The sequence below is a fragment of the Python bivittatus genome, unplaced genomic scaffold (assembly GCF_059951505.1).
Source record: "Python bivittatus isolate LINGU-HERP-01145 unplaced genomic scaffold, Pbiv_v1 ctg000590_np1212, whole genome shotgun sequence".
Taxonomy (NCBI): Eukaryota; Metazoa; Chordata; class Lepidosauria; order Squamata; family Pythonidae; genus Python; species Python bivittatus.
This window is the reverse complement of record NW_028277086.1, coordinates 6,052,679-6,075,072: the sequence shown is the minus strand read 5'-3', so window position 1 is coordinate 6,075,072 and position 22,394 is coordinate 6,052,679. Positions and strand designations below refer to the sequence as shown.

Genomic DNA, 22,394 nt, shown 5'->3' with positions numbered 1-22,394 from the left:
CTAAGCTTCAGCTGCCTCTATTTAGGCCCAGGTGGTTTAGGAAGATTACAAGGGAGGTGACTTGCACATGTGTCTCAGCAGAGAGTTTGAAAAAGGAAAAAGAATGAAAGAATTATAAATGAAGAAATTTGCAACACCATCTTCTGCCTCTTCCCTACCACTTGGGGCTTTGATTTACTTCTCAGCTAAGTCACTGTCGGTTCTCCAAATTAGTTTTTCTTTCCTCTGCTCATTTCCTGATCTACTTAGGGGTGATTGGACTATAATCTGGAGCCATCCATCTCTTCTTATCTCCTCTGGACCCTGAAATTTAGCTAGTTAGCTGGTGTAACATTTTATCCTGTTCCTGGCTTCCCCCAACTTGACATGTAGGTTGCAGAAAAATAAATATTGGTACAACCTTCCTTTCCATCTAGCATGCTAAGATACTGAATTGAATATGAGAGGCAGAATTGTGTGGAGGACTGGATGACAGCTGGTGTGGTATGGTGGTGAAGGTGTTGAACTGGCACCAGGGAGATCCACATTCCATTCCACCCTTCAGTCCACTCATGGCCATGGAAGTTCCCTGGGAGATGTTGAGTCAACACTCTCTCATCCTACTTTACCTTACAGAGTTGTTGAGTGTGGTGTTGTGATTAAGGTGTTGGACTGGCATGAGGAAGACCCAGGTTCCAATCCACTCTCTGCCATGACACTCCCTAGGTGACTTTTGGCCTCTCAGCCCAATCTACCTCACAAGGTAGATTGTGGAGAAAAATAGGAAGAGAGAGGTCTACATATTCTGCCTTGAGCTCCTGTGGAGGCTCTAAATCTAATAAGTAAATAAAGGAAGACAGAACACATTAGAAACATGCTTTGCCTTGAATGAATGTGGTTAATAGGCCTAATTGCCCCATTCTATTCTAGATTTGGGGTTCCCACTGAGACCGTCTTTAAGTAAACTTAACTACCCATTCTGTCTTCCTGTTGTAAGGATCTGGCAGGTTTTCTTACTACATCCAAAGGGATCTATTTTCCATAGCCTTTTTTCTAGGATTTACATGGCATGAAATTAATTACGGGTGGCTGAAATTGCTAGTAAAAAGGAAGGATGAAAGACAAGAGGAAATATTTCTTTTATCTTGTTTTCGGCAATGTTAATTTGAAAGTCGTTATTACTTCAGTTGCTTATAATTGAATGATTGTTTTTAAAATAGTCCCTTCAGTTAATTCCCACAGTGCTGATAAGGAGACAGAAGGAAGTGTAATGGCATTTCTTTCCGTACTGGAGTAGTTCACTCAGAGATTTGGCTGATTATTTCAATCAATGAGTTGGAGGCAAACTTAGCCATGCTTAAAACAGGCTCACAGAAGTCAATTGGCCAGTTTGTCATCACTAACAAGACACATGGGCTTCCAGTCCTTGTTGAGAGCTGTTTTTAAATAGGGTTAGGAAAACATTGGGTGACCAAGTCTGTTCTAGACATCTGAAGTGGGGAGGCTGAGGGCTGCATATAAGTGACATTGCATCTCACATGTGGATAAGGCTGAGTTTAAGGGAGATTTGTCTTCTGAACTTTGATGTGCCCATTTTGGGGTTTCATGAATTAAATGCAGCCAATGGACACATTCAAAGCTGGTGGTCCTCTTCATGTCTTTCTTCTGTCTGGCCATGGTGCTTAGGATTATGGGAACTGCTTTCCCCATACATTTAGAGAATGATTGCTGATTTTTAGATTAAGGTAAATAAGTTAATTATCCTTCAGGCCATTATGTTTTCAACACAAAAGGCTTATCCAAAATGCCTGGTTGCCCTGTCACCAGATAGGCAAACACTTCTGTAGTGAAGAAATTGATAATATTGTACTCTATTAATATCCCACCCACCATCAAAGTGAACTCAGGGTGCATTCTTCTACTCCATTCCCAAAGTACACTCTTCCATGCTAAGTTACATCATTTTAAGGCTTCTGCCCATTTGAGACAGCTCACTTCAGCTTATTATAGGTAAAATCCAGCAGTTCATCAGCTCCTTTGCAGAGAAAAGAATGCCCCTTCAACTGAATTAATGCTTACCATGCTCTCTAGGACAATTTAAACTTTCATGTTTACCTTAACTGCCATAATAGCACAATAGCTTTAATTCTTGTCTTGCAAATAGAATGTTGCTGGTTAAAAAACTGGTAGAAACATTTGTTTCTAATTACTCATTTTTTCCCTTTTCCTGTGCTTCCTACTCTTCTCTGTGCTTTTTTTAAAAACCAAAAAAACCTCCAGAAGTGCACAATTTTCTCATTTTTCTAGTCACCTGAAATAGAAGGGTTTCACCCTCAGCAGCCAAATACCTGAAAAAACACTTCTGTTAGGTTTCAAATGAGCAACATACTATTTACAAGGCAAATATTATAGCCATTGTGCTATTATAGCACTCTGGATAATGGCAGATCAAAAGACATTAGTAATATGGCAATGAAGAAATTTCCTAAAGTTGTTCATTGTGTCTGCATATATGTGCATGTTGTTTTCATTTCATATATATTCAATTTAACTTTCTGTATGTATATATACATACATACAACTTTCTGTATGTATATACACATACATACATACATACATACATACACATTCATGTACACATACATAAAAGTATACATGTCTAGCAAGACCTGCCTACAGGAAGGAAAACAATTGGCCATTACTTTCCTGGAATGGACAGGTGGGAGGGCACAACAGCAGGGAATTGTCCAATGGGAGGATATGGTATCCTGGATATGACTTTGCATTCTAATATATGTATTCGCCAGCATATTGGAATTTTAAGGACATGCCTGTGTGTGCCTAGCAAAGTAAAAACTAGTGGTGTTCTTGGCTGAGTAAGATATTTAAAGAGCTGCTCCTGTCAATTTTCATTAACAGAGAGGGCAGGAGGCTGTTGTTTTCTGAGTACAAGGTATTTTTAACCAAGCATTCTTTATTGCATTAACTCCCTGCTTGTTTGACACTGATTTATTACCCACCTTTTATTCTGCCTCACTGGTGCAGATACAAATACTTTTAGTATCCATAAACCTGCTTTGAAATGCATTCTGCTTGTAAATAGTCCAATGGAACGGAAACTTTCAGAGGGGGAACGTTGCAAGGGGTTAAAACTCTGTCCTCGGTGTTCTGCAGGACCCTAGAGCTTTGGAGAGCTAAATGGGGTGCCGTGAGAGACCAGGGGAGAAAAAAGGTCACTCAGATGCAGCCGGTTTTCTATCACTAGAACTTTGCTTCCTGATCAGGGATTCTAGGTTTTTTAAATTATTATTATTAACAAATTCCATAGCCTAAAAAAATGGAAACCCCTTGCTCTACCTATGACTGAACTGCAATTTACTTCTCTCACCATTAGTCACACTGGCTGGTCCTAATAAGAGTTCCGTAGCACTTGGATGTTTTTCATGTGGCCAACCTTGGATGCGGGACCTCAACTGTGGCAGTTGGGTTTATGTAATATGGAACCAAATAGATTAACAAAGGGATATTTGTGAAACTGATCATTTGGTTTCCAGAACAACATCTTCCTGCATGGCCTTTATCTGCCTGTTTTCCTATGCATTATATGACTGTCTGGAGCTTACAGTTTCTGTAAGATGTTTGACATGGCTGAACTTTAGCCAAAATAAAATTAGAAATCTTTCTTTCAACCTCGTTTTGCCTTAGTGCATGGGTGGCAATGGGGAATGGGAGCAAGTGATGTCATGTATGTACTATGACATCATAATGCAAATGGTGAGGATTATGCAACATGTGACTAACTCAAATTATATCATATACATCCTTAGCCCAAAGATATCATGACGTCATCATTATGGGTTGTATGGGACACCTAAAGCTTAGTGTAACATTTGAATCTAGCCGATAGGTATAAAAATGGCTGCCAGACATGCATACAAATATTCATTCTGTTAGGGGAAATCTCTTGCCAAAGAAAATGCATATATACGTGTGTATAAAAATATCTGTATTGGGGAAGATGCGTACAAAAAGACGTATGCTTTATTATTAAAAGCCACCAGTTGTCGACCGTAGTGGTCTACCAAGTATGGTAAATAAAGATAAATGTAAATTTAGATGAGGAGCTATGCGCATTGTACGGAATGAGTGTTGTAACGGGATAGGATGACATTTTTTTCACCCCGTATAAACTCTGCAAGTCTGAAGACTTAATTTTAGCACCTGAAATTCATCCTGTTTTGCAGCTGCTGTCAAGGTTGGGAGAAGCATTGTCTTCCAGCATCCTAGGAAGAAATCATTTTCCCCTTGATTAGTAAAGATCATTTTCAAAAACCAACACCCCACCTAGAAAGGCCTCGACTGCCATGAGAATCATGACCGTACATAAACACTTCTCTCTCGCCTTAGCACATTTTCTCACATGAGAGCTATTTTTAAACCCAGTGCTTACATGTGATTAAAAATATATGTAATTAGTAACCAAGGCAACGGGAATAGTTTTCATAACAAGCCCCTCCTTTTCCAAGGGCAGCCCTTAAGAAAACTGCTAACGGCACATAGCATGCAATTTTAAATCAAAGGGCGAGAAATTGAGGGCACATTAATATCACCAAGGGGAATATGGAAGGCTGGCTGGGGAGGCTGGATAACAAACCCTTCAGATATCGTTATGCAGTTTGGTCTACTCTCATCTGAACAAAGGTAAACAGAGGGTTCCAGTGCAAAATTTATAAACTGGATGATTTTTTTGGATGAATATAGGAGGCAGACTAATCTTTAGGTGGTCTGTTGGTCCAGCTTGCTCAAAATCGGCTACAAAACACTGCCAGCAGGGCTTCTGATAGATATAATGCCTGCCTTCTGACAATATGCTTAATTGAGACATATTATCAGAATGCAGGCATATAATTAACTGTTAATCTGGGGAGAGGGCTACTGCTATGGGGAACAGTCTCACAAGGAATGCAGAACATGAGATAGGATCTAGACCCTTTTATGTCGGACTGCTTCTGGCCCTGACGCCTTTGCAGAAATCAAACAAGGGAACGTGACAGAGGCAGTGATGTTTGCAAGAAAACAACCAAGCTCAGAGAACCCCAAGGACTCCAAAAGGTTGGGAAATCCAAGCCAAGTCCATCTTCTCTGAGCCAGTCTCTGTACGTCCAGCCCATGGATGTCTGCAGGGTGTGATCAAAAAGTCAAGATGGCAACTATAACAACTGCTTTTTATGTGCATCGCAGGTGCTTTCTTGACTTTTTTTGATGATGCCCTGTGGACACCCTGGTCCAGCCTTTCTCACAGGGCTGGGGTTATGGGCATAAAAGGAAGGAAGCTGCCTAGGTAAGCCTACTTGACCTCCTGTAGAAAGGGCTAAGGCAGAAGTATATTTTAAACAGAAATAAATCCTGCTCTCTCCTTGCTACATGCAAACTGGAGCATTCGATCCCGAGATCGTCTTTTTTTTCCTGGAACGTTCCACCTTCCCCGTAACAGACGTGTCCAAGCACTCTGGGGGAGCTGAAGCATTTTCAGAAGTCTGTTGCCTAGAACAGGGAGTGGCATTTCATGTGCCAAATGTGGCACATGGACCTCGCCATAATAATGATGTTGGAGGCCATCCTAGCTGTGCGGCACGCCCATGCCCATTTATTTAATTGTTTGTTGGTTTGTTTGAAATTAAAAGCGCCTTAATAATATTATAGTAAGATGGAGCAGGTGGCTTGGTGGGAAGGAAGGTGTATGAAGAAACCCTCTTTCTAGCGTAGCACTCAATGGGTAAAAGGAGCTAATTCCATAGAATGTGCTCTTAATTGTTCTTTTGCTCATTCCACTGCACAGTTGTCAGTCCTTCAAGGTAGACCAGACTAGGAAACCAAAATCATGTATGCTAATAGCATTTTTATTATAACGTTATAGTAGCAGAATCTTGCAAATCTGAATGTGCTTCCCCCCTACCTTTATCTTTGTGAGAACTGGAGTGTGGGGTGGGGGGAATCAAGTCTGAGACACTTTCTCAGGTTACAATTTTGGCCTGGACTCAGACTTTTTTTATCTGACCATTGTCTTGGTTGTGGTTCTTCCTCCTGTTCCTCAAGGTTATTCCTTCTTCCCATTACAGGTGATCCTCACTTAATGATCACTCAGTGACCATTCAAACTTACAATGGCACTGAATGAGTGGTAGTTATGACTGGTCCTCATACTTATGTCCATTGCAGCATCTCTGCGGTCACATGGTCAGCATTTGCAACCTTCTTTGCTGGCTTCTGACTAGCAAAGTCAATGGGGAAGCCAGCAGGAAGTCACAAAGGGCAACCACATGACATCCTTGCTTAATGACCTATGATGATTCGCTTAACCATGGCAACTGGAAATGCCAAAATTTCCTTCACTAAGCATCACTGTCCCATGACATCATCCTTTATGACTGCATCGCTTAGTGAAGGAAATTCCAGTCCCAATTGCCGTTATTAAGTGAGGACTACCTGTACAATGCTTAACAAAGGGGAAAGGGTTTAGATTGTGTTGGGCTGCAAAGGAAGATTGCCAACCAGTTTGAGAGACTCCAAGAACATAATCTGAGCAGAAATAAAAGCAAAAGAATAGCTTTTGTAAATGATATCTTACCCGTTGATCTGCAAAGGAGAACCCTAAATTAGCTTGCAAAGGGAGCTGCATAGGCCAGCACCCTGTAATGGAGCCCCTTCATGAATCCTAATGTCCCATATACTGAAGTAGGATTTTTATGCTGATCACACTAAGACTACATGACCCAAAACCACTATTTACAAGACAGGATTGCCTATCTAAAACCTGCAGATTTTGTGATGGCTATTCATTGTCCAGAAATGTTATTACAGTAGCTTGCTACCAGTTGCCCCAAGAACAGCATTTCCTCCTCTCAATGATGGGATTTAAGATGACTGCCAGGTGAATTTTTAATCCTGAATGATGAAGCCAAGCTCATTAACTGATCTTATTGGAACAATGTCTTCTGGACAATTTCCCCTATGGGATGGGATGGGATGGGATGGGATGGGAAGGGAAGGGAAGGGAAGGGAAGGGAAGGGAAGGGAAGGGAAGGGAAGGGAAGGGAAGGGAAGGGAAGGGAAGGGAAGGGAAGGGAAGGGAAGGGAAGATCCATGGCAACTATGTTGTCTACCCCTGGTCTGACCCAATATCAGATTACCATCTCAGGCATATAGGAAGTAATCCCCATTAGCTTGAAATGCCCAGGAATAATTGTGATTTATGATGGCACACCTTTCCTTTTTCAGTTTCCTACACTCTGTTTTGAAGAGATTTTGAGACGCATCCCTTTTGCTCAGGCAGCAATTTGTGGCAAAACTGCATTTCATCTCACTATCATCTGCAAAGTATTTGGAGATGCAGCGCACAACAGCTGTACTCATGAGTGGCCTATCAGATAGAATGAGAATGCAGGTATCAACAAGCTGCGATTAATGGGCCAGCACTAAATAATCAGAGCATTTGTTGCTGCCTTGAAGTCAGCAGCAGCAAGCTTCCTGCTGAGACTGAAAGTTAGCAAGCAAATGTTGTATGTAAGACAGATATAAACCAGGCAGCTGCCTGGGTCAAGGATTTTAAGGGCAAGCAAGAAGTGATCGCCATCCATCATCACAAACTGTGAAAGCTAGAGGAGGAAAAGAGAATAAACAGTAGTAGTAGTAATCGTAGTAGTAGTAGTTATGGTGTCTTTCTTCCAATGACAAGGATTAAAAGCATATACCCACTCACAACAGGACTACAGACCCAAGAAACAAGAAGCATCTTCCAATCCGAGAAGTTAATGGAGGCCCACTAGCAGAGCAGACTTCAATTCTTTTTACTGTTGAATGCAAAATGAAAATCAGCCCTTCTTGGTCATAGACAGTACTGTGGAGAAATATTCAGTGAACGTTGTTACCATCATCCTCTGCAAGTATTAGCACAGCATCTCTGGACAAGTTCTCAAGAGCTTTATTTATTGATTTGAAACCTTTTGTATAGCTCTTTGCCTGGCAAACCTTGAAGCCATTTAAAATCAAGTCCAAAGAATTAAAAACAGTGGGTTCAACAACGCAGAGACAGGATGGATGGGTGGGTAGATGGAGAGCCAGTCTGGGGTTGTGGCTAAAGGCACTGGACTAGAAACCAGGAGACTGGGAGTTCTAGTCCTACGCTAGGCATGAAGTCTGTTGGGTGACCTTGGGCCAGCCCCTCTCTCTCTCTTAGGAAGAACAAGGCAAGGGCCAACCACTTCTGAAAAATGCTGCCAAGAAAAACACAGGGACTTGTCTAAGCAGTTGCCAGGAATCAAAATTGACTCGAAGGCCCAAAAATGAAAGCACACAAAACTGTTCTGTAGAAGATGCAAAATAAAATAAACAGTGAAACAATAAGGCAAAAATCAAAAGAATCAAAGAAGCAATAAAAAGTTTAAAATATCCAAGCACTATTGGAAACTTAGAGAAAAGTTGGATTTTATAAAAATAATAGTCATGAACCATGGTATAGGCATGGTAGCAAAAGTATGGGCCACATACCCATACATTCAACTCCTCCTTATTCTCATCTGGTTACACTTTCGTCTCACCTTTCTTCCATAAGAAGAAGCCTCAACAGTTTCCCTGATTTTCACCTTCTCACTGTTCTCTTTACAACAACTTTGCAGTGTAGAAGAGACAGAATGAAAGAGGTCCACCTAAAGGCACTCCATGAGCTTTACTGGCAAGCAAAAATTTCATTTTCAACCCAGAACTCAAGTCTACCCGATGTCTCTTTTAAGGTGGATCAGTTGTCTTCTCTGAATGAGCTAGGAAAATGTGCAACTCTCTCTGCAAATTCCATGTTTCACAAACTTCCCGAGAGGTTCCACTGGATTATTATTATAATCACTGGAGTTTCTGCAAACAATGGAGTATCTTCAGCCTGCATCAGAGGAACTACTGTCCCAGGCTTTACTGGAGCACGTTAATAACTTTTAAACTTCTGCTCAGAACTTCGCCAAGCCAAGAGTGCATGAAATACTTCAGTAACTTTCATTCTATTTTAGAAGAGATTAAATATGTCTCTGTCAGAATAAAAATGGAGCAATGAAAAGTAAGTGTATCCATTTTCAGCCCTGTCCACTAAATCAGAGACAGTTTTTATTAGAACAGTTTGAATGGTGGATTATTAGTAGACTTCAGAATAATCAGGGAGTCAGTTCTTGATTACAGTGGTCTATTGAATGAATGAATGAATGAATGAATGAATGAATGAATGAATGAATGAATGGTAGGGGCCAAGTATCGAGATGTTAGTTTTGTGTGTGTTGTACAAGCAGGGGCATACACAGGGAGGGGGGTCAAAAACCTGTCACAACCCTGCCATTCCACATGTAAAAAAAAGACAGGTTTGGTTACACGGTTGTGGCTGCCATCTTGACAAATAAATAACAAAATAAGCATATACAGCACACTATCTCCTTTTCCACTGTAGATCTACTGCCAAAATCTTGATGCTAAGTAACAGACTTTCCCAATGTTATATGAAAGACCTTATCAGCCAGCAGGAAATCAACCCAAGAAATATCTGATAGACCAAGGGTTGCTGCTAAAAGGGGAGAAATAAAGTTTTGGTGCAATGTTGTATAAAACCTACAGTGTAAAAGAACCCATGTAACTGATTCTACTTCTTGTACGCCCCATGGGTGAAGATGATGAATCATAGGGGGATTGTGATATCTGCCCTGAAATGATACCGAAGGGAGTATGTTCTTCCAAGCCCTAGTAAAGGCTCACCAGTTGTTTGGGTGAGTCAGTGAGTAAAGATAGTGAGCCATGGCTCTCCGATTAATTGCTTTTGATATCATACAAAAGTGGGCAGTTAGTTCAAATTATATTGCAACTCAATTTCTGTGTGTATTCAAAAATATAGGCAGACAACTACAAACAGATATTGAAAATGTATGTATTAGACCAATGTTTCTCAAAGTTGGCAACTTTAAGATGTGTGGACTTCAACTCCCAGAATTCCCCAGCCAGCACGTTGGCTAGGGAATTCTGCAAGTTGAAGTCCACGCATCTTAATGTTGCCAACTTTGAGAAACACTGCATTAGACCCATTTGTTTTAGGCCAGAGAGAATTGTCCCAGTTCTTTCCATATTACGGCTGGCTCTCCATCAGTATGAAATGGAAGAAAATCTCTTTGCTAGAGCAGAAGAATGTGGACATTGGAATAGCTATGTGACCTGGTGCCATGATGGTTTAACACCAGCATACTTTGCAACCCAAAACAATATGGCTGTTTTAAATGATCACATAAATGACAGCTGCTATCAATCTGGAGAATGATCCTCAGATCTGTTTTATTTTATTTTTTTTAAATTGGAACCTCTGAATATACATGAGTTTTTTCACAATTATATAGAGAGTACAATGACTGTATTCTAACACTAGCCTTGAGTCTTATCTAGAGGCCTTTTGATTGGGGGTGGGCGGGTGGGGGGAGAGGCTGGTACAAAGCCAAGGGCTTCATTTTCTTCGGTTCTTCACCTGTCCTGTTTCTGTCCCAAAGATTGTAGGGTCCTTTAGGAATCCATGCTACTTGTCCTCAAGGTTGGAAAGAGCCAATACTATATATTGCTGTAGTTGTTTGCGTTCATCCAGGTTATACTGCAAATTCTCCAACAACTCAAAGTAACGGAAGAGGGAGTCCCGAGGCCAAAGGACCTGTTCGTCATCGTCAGCAGCATAGAGTCCCGGTAAGTTCTTGTGGATGTAAGTCTCCCAGTCCAAGATTCCAGGGTGCATTTCATCATAGCTGTAATATGGATAGTCTGCGGTTGGAACGAATGGGATGTCCAAGCTGAACTTTTCCCGTAATGCACTGTCTCTGTCCATAGTTGTCTGATTCAGGCTATATCTCCTTTCCATGATCTCCATTTTAAATTTGTCAGCTTGTTTCTGAGCCTCTATCTGTCTCACCTCTTCACTTAGGTCACTTCGAATGTTCTGGAAATTTGTGACCATAATGGCAACAAAGAGATTCCTAAAAATAAATGCCCCGATTAGAAGCCACAGACAGACAAACACGCCGCTGATCATCCTGTTCATCTCTGGGACCTTCCACGAGTCTTGCAGCAAAGCGTACCAGTGATCCATGGTGAAAAGAATGAAGATAGTCACTAAGGCATTGGGCATGTCCATGAAATACATGTTGTAAGTAAGGTCGTTCCTGTCTGAACGGCTGTAACTCTCAAAAAAGAAGATGCCTGACACAGCAAAGACGTAGAAGAGGAAGGCGAGGAGAACCAAGATGAAGGCCATCGCTTTCAAGGCTTTGGCAATAGCCATGATGAGGACCCGGACTTGTGGGACTCTGGAAAAGAGCTTTAGGCAACGCAGCACGCGACACACCTGCAGAAGTCGGAGACTTGCCACACTGTGGTACTTCTCTAACAGGAAGTAAATTTCTGGGATAAAGGAGATGATGGTCACTGTGAAATCAAAGACATTCCAGGGATTTTTCCAATATTTCTGAAAGCTCACAAACCAGTGCAGCCCAATCTCAGCCGTAAAGACATGTAAAATGACCCAAATGATCACCTCCAGTGCCCTACTTATTTTCACAAAGATTATTCCCCTCTTCTCCATTATCTCTGTTGAGATCATGAGGACAAGCATGTTCAGGAAGATGAGAAAGATGATGAAGCCCTTGAACGTTGGGCTGTTCAGAACTGAAGAAGCCCACATCTTCAGAGGGGGCCAGTGGCTGCAACGCACTTCAATACGGTTGCGCCAGCGTTTCTCCTGGGTGATCTGGATGTTTCGGACGGGCATGACATTGAAGCGGACCAGCTGGTTGTGGTCCATGAGCATCAGCTTCTTCAGCTTTTTGGGGTCCAAAAAATCCTGTACGTTATGCCGTGGCACTGCATGGCTCAGCCCCTGCAAGTGGTCTATCAGGTAAAATGTATAGATCAGCTTGGAGCGAATGGCATCCGCTCGGGGATTCACCTGGAAGACAATGTTGGATTTGGGAATTTTCTTAGAAGGTGGGGAGGTCTGCATGGCACCTGCTTGCTGCTCATGGTACACACCGAGAAGTCTAGAAGTTCCTCAGTTGTTTCAGTAGTGATCTCATAGTTGACAAGAATAATGGCTCCAACATTCTATTAGCACAGAAAAAGCTGCTGTGGTGTCAGCAGGACTTCTTAATTCATACAATCCATAGAAAAGATGTTTGTCCCCACCCATCCACAGACACCTAGACTAGAAGGAAGGCAGGAATTAGTATGCACTTAGGGCCGTAGTTTATTTAACCTGCAGGAATTTTCAACTGACCAAATTATGCTAGAGACATATGTCCTGTATTGTGAGATCAGCTGGCAGGATATACCTACTCTTGACTAAGTTAAATGGGCATTTCCATTCTGCATCAGTTAAGCGGATCATGCTTTCCCTTGCTTGTTAACCTAAAAAAATGTGTGAAAAAAGCAACCGTGCCTTTCATCTCACCTTAGCTGAAAAGTCTTAGGTATAGGCTTAGATAATGAAGTTACCAAAACAGGAGGAAGAATTTGGCTCCTATGATTGTTTTGTTGTTGTTGTATAGCATGCTTACTTGAATTACAGACTTACTAACTTAATTGTTGTTGGTGTAGTTGAGATTTTTGGTGGCCTGGTGAGTGGGTGAACCACGTGAAAACCTTTGGAGCCATAAAGCAAGACATGAAATACACTAAAATTCCTCTTATGGTCCCTTCACACATCTTTTAACATTTGTGAAAACTGACTACTGTAGCCCACCCTAAGGCTACATATGTTCATCCCACCTTCCACTGAAATCTGAAGAGGAGTTAAGGCTTATTTCTAGGACCATAATATCCAGCCTAGATTGTTCATTTCCAAATGATGCACCATCAGAGCAAATATTGATGATTTGCCTCTATGACCCTAAAGCATTCTCCCACCGAAAATATGCCCTGGGATAACTCTACATGATACACTGGTTTGCTCTAGTCTACTTATTATTAACTACCAAGGGAAAGGAAAGATAATTGGGCCATGTGTTTGTATGAATCACTGTTCTAGTGGTTTTTGTTGATCAGCAGTAAATACATGACAGTTATATATGTGTCTTTTAACTGAAAGGACACTAGTCAAGAATGGAGGCTCCTGAGAGTCCATCTTTCTATTTCCTCTGTAAATAGGGAGGGAGGTCAGCCAACAAAGGCTCAAAAAAGGCTAAGCAGAGTTAAATCTGATAAGTATTTGGATAACAGAACACCAGTAAACCCCAGAGGTGTAGGGAAGAAGGCAATGGCCAATCATTCTGTCTTGCTGCCAAGAGCATTATTAGGACTATGTCATTTCTGGAGTTGAACCTGACCTGAGGGAGAGTTTAACTTTATGAATCTTTTGGCTTTATTTGTAATTTGAGAATAATTGGTTTGGAGGTGACTGGATCCTTTGCTCACTTGAGGATAATGTTGCAGCTGAACTGCAGAATCTGAAAGGAGGCTGGCCTTGGGCTGAGGGTCCAACAGAGTCTCCTAAATCAAGGGCTAGAAACAGTGCACCTGCAACACCTTGCATATAAAAGGAATCTAAGCCCATGAGACACACCTTTCGGAGGGTGCAGCTGATGAAGACATTGCAGGGCCAAGAGGCTGGCCTTATTTTCAATACAGTGCCCTTACTGGCTGAAAGCCTAAAAAAAACAAAGTGCTTACCGCTTTGCAAAATTATTTTATTTAAAATAATCACCGTGGCAGTTGCTATAGATGGGCATGGCTGGCTGAATCACCAGTTAGCAGTCAATGAGTCAGAAGGATGGCGGAATCAGAGGGTCAAATTGAAGCGTCTTCACCTGTTCTCACCATCACTGCCACCAATGGTGGAAAGGTAGCTTAGAACAGACCATTAATGTCTGTTCTCTCAGTGACTCATTGCTCTTAACTCACCTCTTCCCATTCAGAAGGTATGTCTAGAACAGAGATGTATGAAACAGAAGGAAGAGGTGAAGGGATCCACAGATGAAACATAAAATGAAAGGAAATCATGTTTTCAGGTGGAAACTGGTGACTCAACTATCAGAGGTTTGAGGAATAGAATATTTGAAGATCCTCATCACCAAGTCTTGAAGATTCAGAGGTTACCTCCAAGTTAGGGCAGTATACTTCCAAATACCCATTGCAAGAGAACAACGGCAAAAGAGGGGAATATCTCCTTCTTCTACCTGTGAGCTTTCCAGAGACATCTGGTTGGCCTTGATGTTAGCCCTTCGAAGTAGCCCAGAGAAGAAGCGCAACCATGAGGAATAACTCCACCTTTATTGTAAGGTTACATTAACAGAACCTTGCAAGACTGAAAGTATTTCTCCCCTCCTTTCCTTTTACTCTCTGGAAAACTAGGGAGGGCCCCTCCTGAAATACTTCCCACACCTCCCCCCATGCTTCTGTGGACTGAGATATCTTTTACATGATAGTTGTCCAATCTGCGGCTCTTCTTCTTGTCTCCCAAGGTCATTTCTGCATGCCATTACACTCTATGGGAAACATGAGATGAGCCTTAGCAGGGTTTTTTCTATGTTTTTCTGAAAAATTGTGCTTTTTCTGGTGTGATATTGGATGCAGTTGCAGCTCAGAAGCAGCAGGGGGAGTACACCCATCGCATACAAGCACAACTGATAGTATTTGGGCTTCCCAGCACTGAGCTGTGGATCTCAGAAAGGAGGAGTGGGGGGACGGGAGGAGGAAGTTTTACTATTGCAGATCTGCTGGCTTTGAATCTTGCTTAAAAGCTTTCTCTTTTCAAATCCCGTTACATCTCTGTGCAGGCCATTAGTTAATTAAGTAAAGCCACTGTCGTCTTTGATTGTCTGAATTTGCCCTTACTCTTTGCCAGCTGTCACTGGAAATTTACCTCCGCCACGTAGCCACCCTCATGGAATTTGGAAAACAAATACAAAACCAAAGTAACCCAGAAATCAGAAAATTAATTCCTCATGAGGCCGAGCCAAATCTGGATCATTCGGCTCGGTATATTAAATCACTGGGATTCCGTTTTTCTCTCTAGAAGCCACAGTGACGCCAGCAAACATTGGAAGAGAATTTATTGACAGCTCATTTGGTTAGTTTCCTCCATGCTGATAAAATTAGTCTCCGGGGGAGTGGGGTGTAGTTCTTATTCAGTTTCAGGGGGACAGTCACTTTCAATGTCTTCCTTTTTTTCAAAGGAGGAGAAAATTGGGTGATTTTTTCATGGGCAACCTGATCTGGATAGGTTGGGAGATCTGGATGAGAAGAACAACGTGTCCTTCAACAAGAAGAAATGTGAGATATTACTTTTCGGGAAGAAAAAATATAGGTCACATGTACGAAATGGGGGATTCATGACTTGGAAGAACTTGGTCACCTACAACAAGCTGAACATTTTCCAGTGGTGTGAGTGTCAGCCCTTCAATGGAGACCAGACAGGGGAACCAAAGGTATGAATGCCAATACTACTTTTATTATAAGATTGCAGTAACAGAATCTTGTAAGTCTCCCTCTCCCCTCCCTGCCTTTATGTACAAAAGAACTAGGGAGGGTCAAGTCTGAGATGTTTTCTCAAACCACATTTCTGTTTTGGACTCAGATTTCTCTTATCTGACTGTTGTCTTGGCTAAGGTTATTCTCACAGCCCATTACAGTGAGCCAGCTGCTAAAAAGGCTAACACAGTTCTGAGCTGCCTCAGAAGAAGCACTGCATCAAAATTATATGAAATCCTTTTTCCCCTCTACTCTGCCCTGACGAGATCACACTTGAAGTATCATATACAATTCTGGGCACCGCATTTCCAGAAGAATATTGAGAGATTCAAACAAGTTCAGAGGAGGGTGAAAAAGTTGATATAGGGACTTGAAGACATACTCTATGAAGACAGGCTGAAATAACTGGGGGTGTTCAGTCTGGAGAAAAGAAGACTGAGTGGTGTATAAAAGGGTGCCATAGGGAAGAGTTCAGGAACTCTTTTCCAAAGCTATAGAAATTGGGACCAAAAATAATGGATATAAGTTGCATCCACCAAGATTTCATTTAAATTAAAGGAAGCACATCCTGATAGTAAGATCTGTACAACAGGGAAACAGTTTGTGAAGGCTGTGAGTTTCTCCTTCTGGAGGTTTTTAAGAAAAGGTTGGATGGCCATCTCCCAAGGGTGATGAAATTTTTTTCTGTGCATTACAGAGGGTTGATGATCCTTATGATCCCTTCTAACTCTAATATTCTAAGATTCTATTAAGTGTTCTTGCACTTATTTGGGGACAAAGTATCCAAAGGTGTGTGCATATGGACATGTATAAACGCCCTTTCTTTTGTTCTACAATTATCTCTTCAGCATTCTGAAACCTCCTTGACTTCCCTCACCTCCATTCAGTTCCAAGAGAAGACCTGATGAGGGATTCACATATGGGACTTTTGCAGATCAAGAAACCTGGGCAACTGAAGAGGATTCAGAGACATGAAGAAGTCGTCATCATCATCATCATCATCATCATCATCATCATCATCATCTAGGGACTCTACAGCACCTTAAGAACAACTTGAAGTAAAGAAGCTTCAGTAGGCGAAGAACTATGAGGTAGCTCCTCCCATGAGAATTGTTCAGTTGCACCATTGAGAAGAGACTGTGTCATCAAAAAGAATTTTTCCTTTCTCTAAAGATATTGTCCAGTCAATTTCATGGTTCACAAATCTGTGGGAGAATTTTGAAACTTCATTAGTGCCCATTTCCAAGATGAATTATTAGAAAGATGATGGGCTCTCCTTCAATGGATGGGTTCAGGCAGAAGCTAGACTGTCATGGATGATTTAATTTGGATTCTGGGCTGAGCAGGGGATTGGACTTGGTGTCCTAAATAGCTCCTTCCATCTCTATGATTCTCTCATTTATACTGAAATAATACAATCCTCTCTCCAGTAGCTAGCAGCCTCCTTCACATCCACTGAATCCCAAGTAAAGATATTATGTCCATCTCTTCCTGAACACCTCAATTTGAGCAGAAGCCCACCATTTCTTTGGATAATTGGCTCTGTTTTTGCTCTGCATTTATTATAAGTAAATTTATTTTCTAACATTTAACCAAAGTTTGGCTTCCTGTAATTTAAATCCATTATTTCAGATTTTTACTCTTGGGATGCTTGAAAACAAATCTTGACCTTTTTCTGTAACCTTTAGGGAATTCAAAAGGAGTATCATAATCTTCCCACTCCCCACACACACTTCAGTCATCTCAAGGCTACACAATGCCCGTTCCTTCAATCTCTTTTCCTTAGTTTCTAGTCTCCTGATCATCCTTGTTGCCCTCCTCAGAACCAACTTCCCTGAATTCATCTTGGAAGTATCGTGCCCATAACTAGACATGACACCCACAATGAATCTAAGCACCCAACTGAAAAGTCTGCATTTGGTTTGATTGCAATCATTGTTTATACATTATTATTTATTTACCAATTATGGTGATTGAACAAATTATGGTGCCTGGCTGAATTCTTGGTTCTACTACTAAATAACTGCAAATGTTCCTCTAATCTCTTTATTGTAATTGTTATTTAACAAGCAACTTTTTAATGAGTTGTTTAGAAATGCAAAATTTTGATGTAGGGAAAAAAAAAAAGAATTAGGGGTGGGAGATACCAGGCTTGGTGGCCAGACAAAACCTTTGATGTCAGGCTTTCTGCACTCAATGTGCTGTCATCCCCCAGATGCTTATTGTTGCTTCTCATCAAACAGTTGTAAAATGAGCCAGGCTATTGGGGTTATGGCACCCTTTTCTTTCCCCATTCTACTGTTGAGGTGCCATCAAGTTTTGATGTCAACTCTTAGTGACCCATAGACAGATCTTCTCCAGGATGATCTGTCCCTAGCCTGATCCTTCAGGTTTTACCCATCCATTCTACAGGATCAGTGGACAAACATAGGGCTCTGAGTCTTAAAAATATAAGAGCAAAGAGGACTGCTCAGTCCTACTTCCCTACTGCCTAGCAATTGGGCAGATCCAAAGAAGCATGGGTCAGGCATATTATGTGCTACATTTAAGCTTGGCCCAATCTATTCTGTGGATTTTGCTTGAAAATGCTTCAGATTACTTATATCTGAAAGCAAATTGTTTGCTAAGCTAACTCACTGAATTCATTTGGCTTACTTGCCTGAATTCTTATGTAAGGTGGGTGACTTTTACCAATTCTTCTATGGAGAATGTTAAGCCCATGCTATGGCTTGTCTCTTGAAATGGTTATAGTGATAGACATGACCAGTCACAAAACATCAGTTCCCCCATTAGTTAACCTTTGCCCCCTTTTCTGGGCAGATGGACACTTTTCCAAAAAAGTGGGTTGTAGCCCCTCACCATTTCTGTTTTTATAAGAAAGCCCATAAGGGCTATGTACAGCTGAGTAGTATTCATTTCCAATAATACTTCCACGTCGGTGCTTTGCTGTGCTGCATGAAAACATCTCATTAATTAATTAGAATTAATTCATTTAATTAATTCTTCATTAAAAGCATCTAAACACAGTTCAAGTCAGGAGGGGCAATATGTTCCCTGCCTAATGGAAAACAAACAAATAAAAAAGTGCTGTATTTTATTTAATTACAGACTTCTAAACATGCCCAGAAGTTTGTAGGTGATGAGATCAAAATGACCTAGCCACTTTGTTCCAACAATTAGAAGTAAGGTACCGCTTCACTTTGAGGGGACACTTAGACTGAACCTCTAATGAAGCAAACCACCCCTTTGTGGTTCTGCACGACCTTTTTTCCCCTAGATCTGCAGATACGATGAAAAGATCTGTGAGCCCAAGAAGGACATTTTTAAAAAACAAAGAAACATGGACATGTTCTTATTTGTTTGCTTAGTTCTGACATTGATAAAGCAGTAAAGTAAATGCCAACAATCTGAGATCCCGTTTCTCATCATAGAAAAGCTACCACTGCTTTTTATATATCTGGATGATATGTCATTTAGGTGTTCAATGGTAGGAAGCTCTATTGGAGAGAGGATTTCTATCGGGGGGATTATTCTCTGAGGGTACACTTCTTCCAAATGCTGCATAAAACTATTTAATTAGACTTCAACTGAATTTTTAACACTAGCACAGAATCTTAAAATGTCCTCCAGCGCTGCTGGCTGAGCTTTTCTTCATTTCTGTTCTGGACTTTTTGGTATTTTGTTTAAAGAATGAGGCAGTTGGATTTTATCTTTCCCCAAAATGGGGATCATCCGTTGTTTTTTGATTGCATCTTCGTTCCATCTATCCAAGTGACTTTCAGCAAAAGTGCAGCTGTAGGAAGATATTAATTTGAAGGTCTGCAGTGTGCTACTTCTACAATGTGCTGCTTTGGGTATGGGTGACATGATTGTTTTATTGATTTTGTTGTGAGCTGCCTAGGATTATTGTATATAAAATAGGGGGCCATACAAGTTTTATAAATACACAGTGAAATAAACACACTTCATATAGTTCCTTTCCAGAGTAAAACTTGACATGCAATCCATGCCTGAGCAATCTTTCTTCCCCTTGCTATTGTTAACTTTCCTTGGTCTGCCATTCAGCTATTGGCTTAATTTGGCTGGTGGGTTGGGCTGGGTTTTTAAACTCTCAGTGAATTTAGTCATTGCATTTCTATCACATTTTTTTCCTCCAAAAGCAGAGCAATTTATTTATCCCCACATTAGGAAGAAATTTAGACAAAGAAATAATGTTCCAGGATGGATTAGCAGGAGTTTGAAACTTGATTCTTCCCATCGTAGATCTAACATGAACAATTAGATTTGAAGAATAGGCAACCTGGGGCCCTCTGGATATTTTGGACTACAATTTTCATAAGTCCTAGCCAGCATGTCCAATGGGCAAGAATCCTAGACCTTATAACCTAAAACATTTGGAAGACATCACCACATCTGCTTTCACATGACATAGCCTTCCAAGACTATATATTTCTCATGCAATAAGAACCAACCCAATTAAATGGCCAAAACTTCCTTTGCATAAACTAACCTCTCATTGAAAGGGTTATGTTAGAACATTTCTCCCCAGGGTGCTACTTTTTCAATAGATTTATAATGGGAAGCATGTAATTCCCTATCTGGATGACCTGATTTGAGCCCAAATCATGATATCCTTGAATCCTGTGGGATTTCTCATTTGTCCCTGCAAAAAGTATTTATGTTCTAAAGCAATAGATTGTAGAGCTATAACAAATCCTATCAGTTCCACACAGAGCTATAAATAGACTCTGATTACTAACAAACAGGCAAACACAGCCAGGAAGCTCTTGATTTCTCCTTGATGGGAAGGGGGAACATGATGTTCGTTGTTGGCAAAGCCAGAATTTACCCTTAATTTTTTTATCCTTCTGTGTTTATTTTTTGTCCTTTCTTCTAGATTGCCCTCCTCCCACCCCCAACAGCACACAAACACTTTAATTTCTTCTTCTGCCCATCTGCCAAATGGAGTAAAATGAATAATTCAGCGCTGCAATGGAATATCTTATACTCTTGCACTCTTTAGTTACCAAATCCAGTAAGGGTTTATCACACTTAATTCCAGGCTTGGTGAATATTCAAATCTTTAATCATGCATTGTTCGTTTTGGCTCTCTCACAAAATTCATTAAAATCAGGCCTGGAGCAATCCTAAGATAGCCAACCAACCAAACATTTTATAGTAAGTGTCCTGGCTTGGGGAAAAAAAATGAACTGAAGGAATGAAGGTGATCCAGACTGAGATTAACAGGGATTGGGAGGGAAATTAATTTTGCTCCTTTGATCTTATTTAATTGGAACTTATGTGAACTGAATCATATATTCTTGTTCTTTTTAAACTTCCATGAATTAAACAAAAGGCATGGAACAGTGTATAGCTTGCAAAAATATATGCACTGGGCAGAATTTGGAGGAAACCGACCTTGCTGGCCAGGGGTGCAAATCTGTCAATTTGAGGGTTTTGTATAGCTCACAAGGGACCATGCTCCAAAGACCGGTGGACCCCAATTGTGGAGGTTTTAAAGGAGTAAAATGATGAAGTAAACCTCTTCAAGGTGTACAGTACTCCATTTTATCCCTTAAACCCTTCCTCTCCAAAAAGGATAAATAAAATTTGAATGGGGGACCAGATGTATCCTCCAAGCAGCTCTTTTTATACAAGTGCCATAATACAGGTTTTACCTCTTTTAGAGAACTCTTTTTCTCCATGAGTTTCCTAAAACAGGTGTTTTGGGGGGTGGGAGTGGAAACTGCATTTTTTTTCCCATGAGACCAACTTTTCACAGCACTGTAATAGGAACTTGCTATTCTGAAATAACACCCATTGCATCTGATGAAGTGTGTTGCAGCTCACAGAAGCTTATACCTTTTAATAAAGTGTGTTAGTCTGAAAAGGTGCTACCAGAATCCTCCTGATTTTTGGATACCATAGATTAACATGGCTCTCCTCCTACAATGCTTGGGCAAGATGGTCCAGTCCTCTGTTTGCTTGGATCATACTCATTTGATCCCATTCCCCATGATTTTAGAGCTCTTGGCTGTTTTGAGCATCTTCCACTATAGGATTGACCTGGAGTGTCTCTCAGGTATGGAATTAATGGTGGTTTCATTTGCAGGTTGGTAGGTGATCCTGAATGAATTTGGCTCATGGAATTCTGTAGGGCCTGAGTGCTCATGCTGGTTAACATCTACATTAGGAGAAGTTGCTCTGGGATATGGAATTGCAGTGTCAGCCATATATAACTGATAACCAGCAACTTCCCTCTTTTTCTTCTAATATCAAGGAGGTAGTAGTTGTTGAGACATTATCTGCTCATACTGATAAAATAGGTATGGGCTAAAATTCCTGACGAAGATGAAGAACTTTTGATCGGTGGGTATCAACCTTACCAAGTAGACCAGACAGGAAACATGACCAGATGAGCTAATTCTACTTTATTGTAAGGCTACATTAACAGAATCTTGCAAGCCTGAAAGTACAAATCTCCCGCTGTCTCCCTTACAGCCCAAACACTTAGAGAGGGTCCCTTCTGAGCCTCTTGTCCCACCCACTATCCATCTGTGGGCTATGCTGTCTCCTATCTGACTGTTCCCTAAGCAGCATCTCTTCACTCCATCTCCTATGGTCTTTCTCACATGCCATTACAATGGGACAGCCCATTCTGGCTTGGAGTTGTAATGGTATAGAGAGCCAGGGTGATGGCCTTGAAGCAAATATTCAGAAACCATTATGGAAACAAAGAATAGAAAAGCATTCCTTGAGCCCAGCGAGGCAGGAGAGTATTAGGAAGAGACTCAGGATGACTCCTCCCTGACTCACTGGGATACAAGAGGGTGGAAGAAGAAGCACAATCAGACTTGCAAGATTCTGTTACTGTAGGCTATTTCAATAAAGCAA

General features: G+C 41.0%; 1 protein-coding gene across 1 annotated transcript; it reads right to left on the bottom strand.

The window, feature by feature from the left end:
• Nucleotides 1-10,566: 10,566 nt before the first annotated feature.
• Nucleotides 10,567-12,036, bottom strand: CATSPER2 (cation channel sperm associated 2). Its single transcript, XM_007436461.1, has one exon. The coding sequence runs from the start codon at nt 12,034-12,036 to the stop codon at nt 10,567-10,569; it is 1,470 nt and encodes a 489-aa protein (XP_007436523.1).
• Between the last annotated feature and the right edge of the window lie 10,358 nt (nt 12,037-22,394).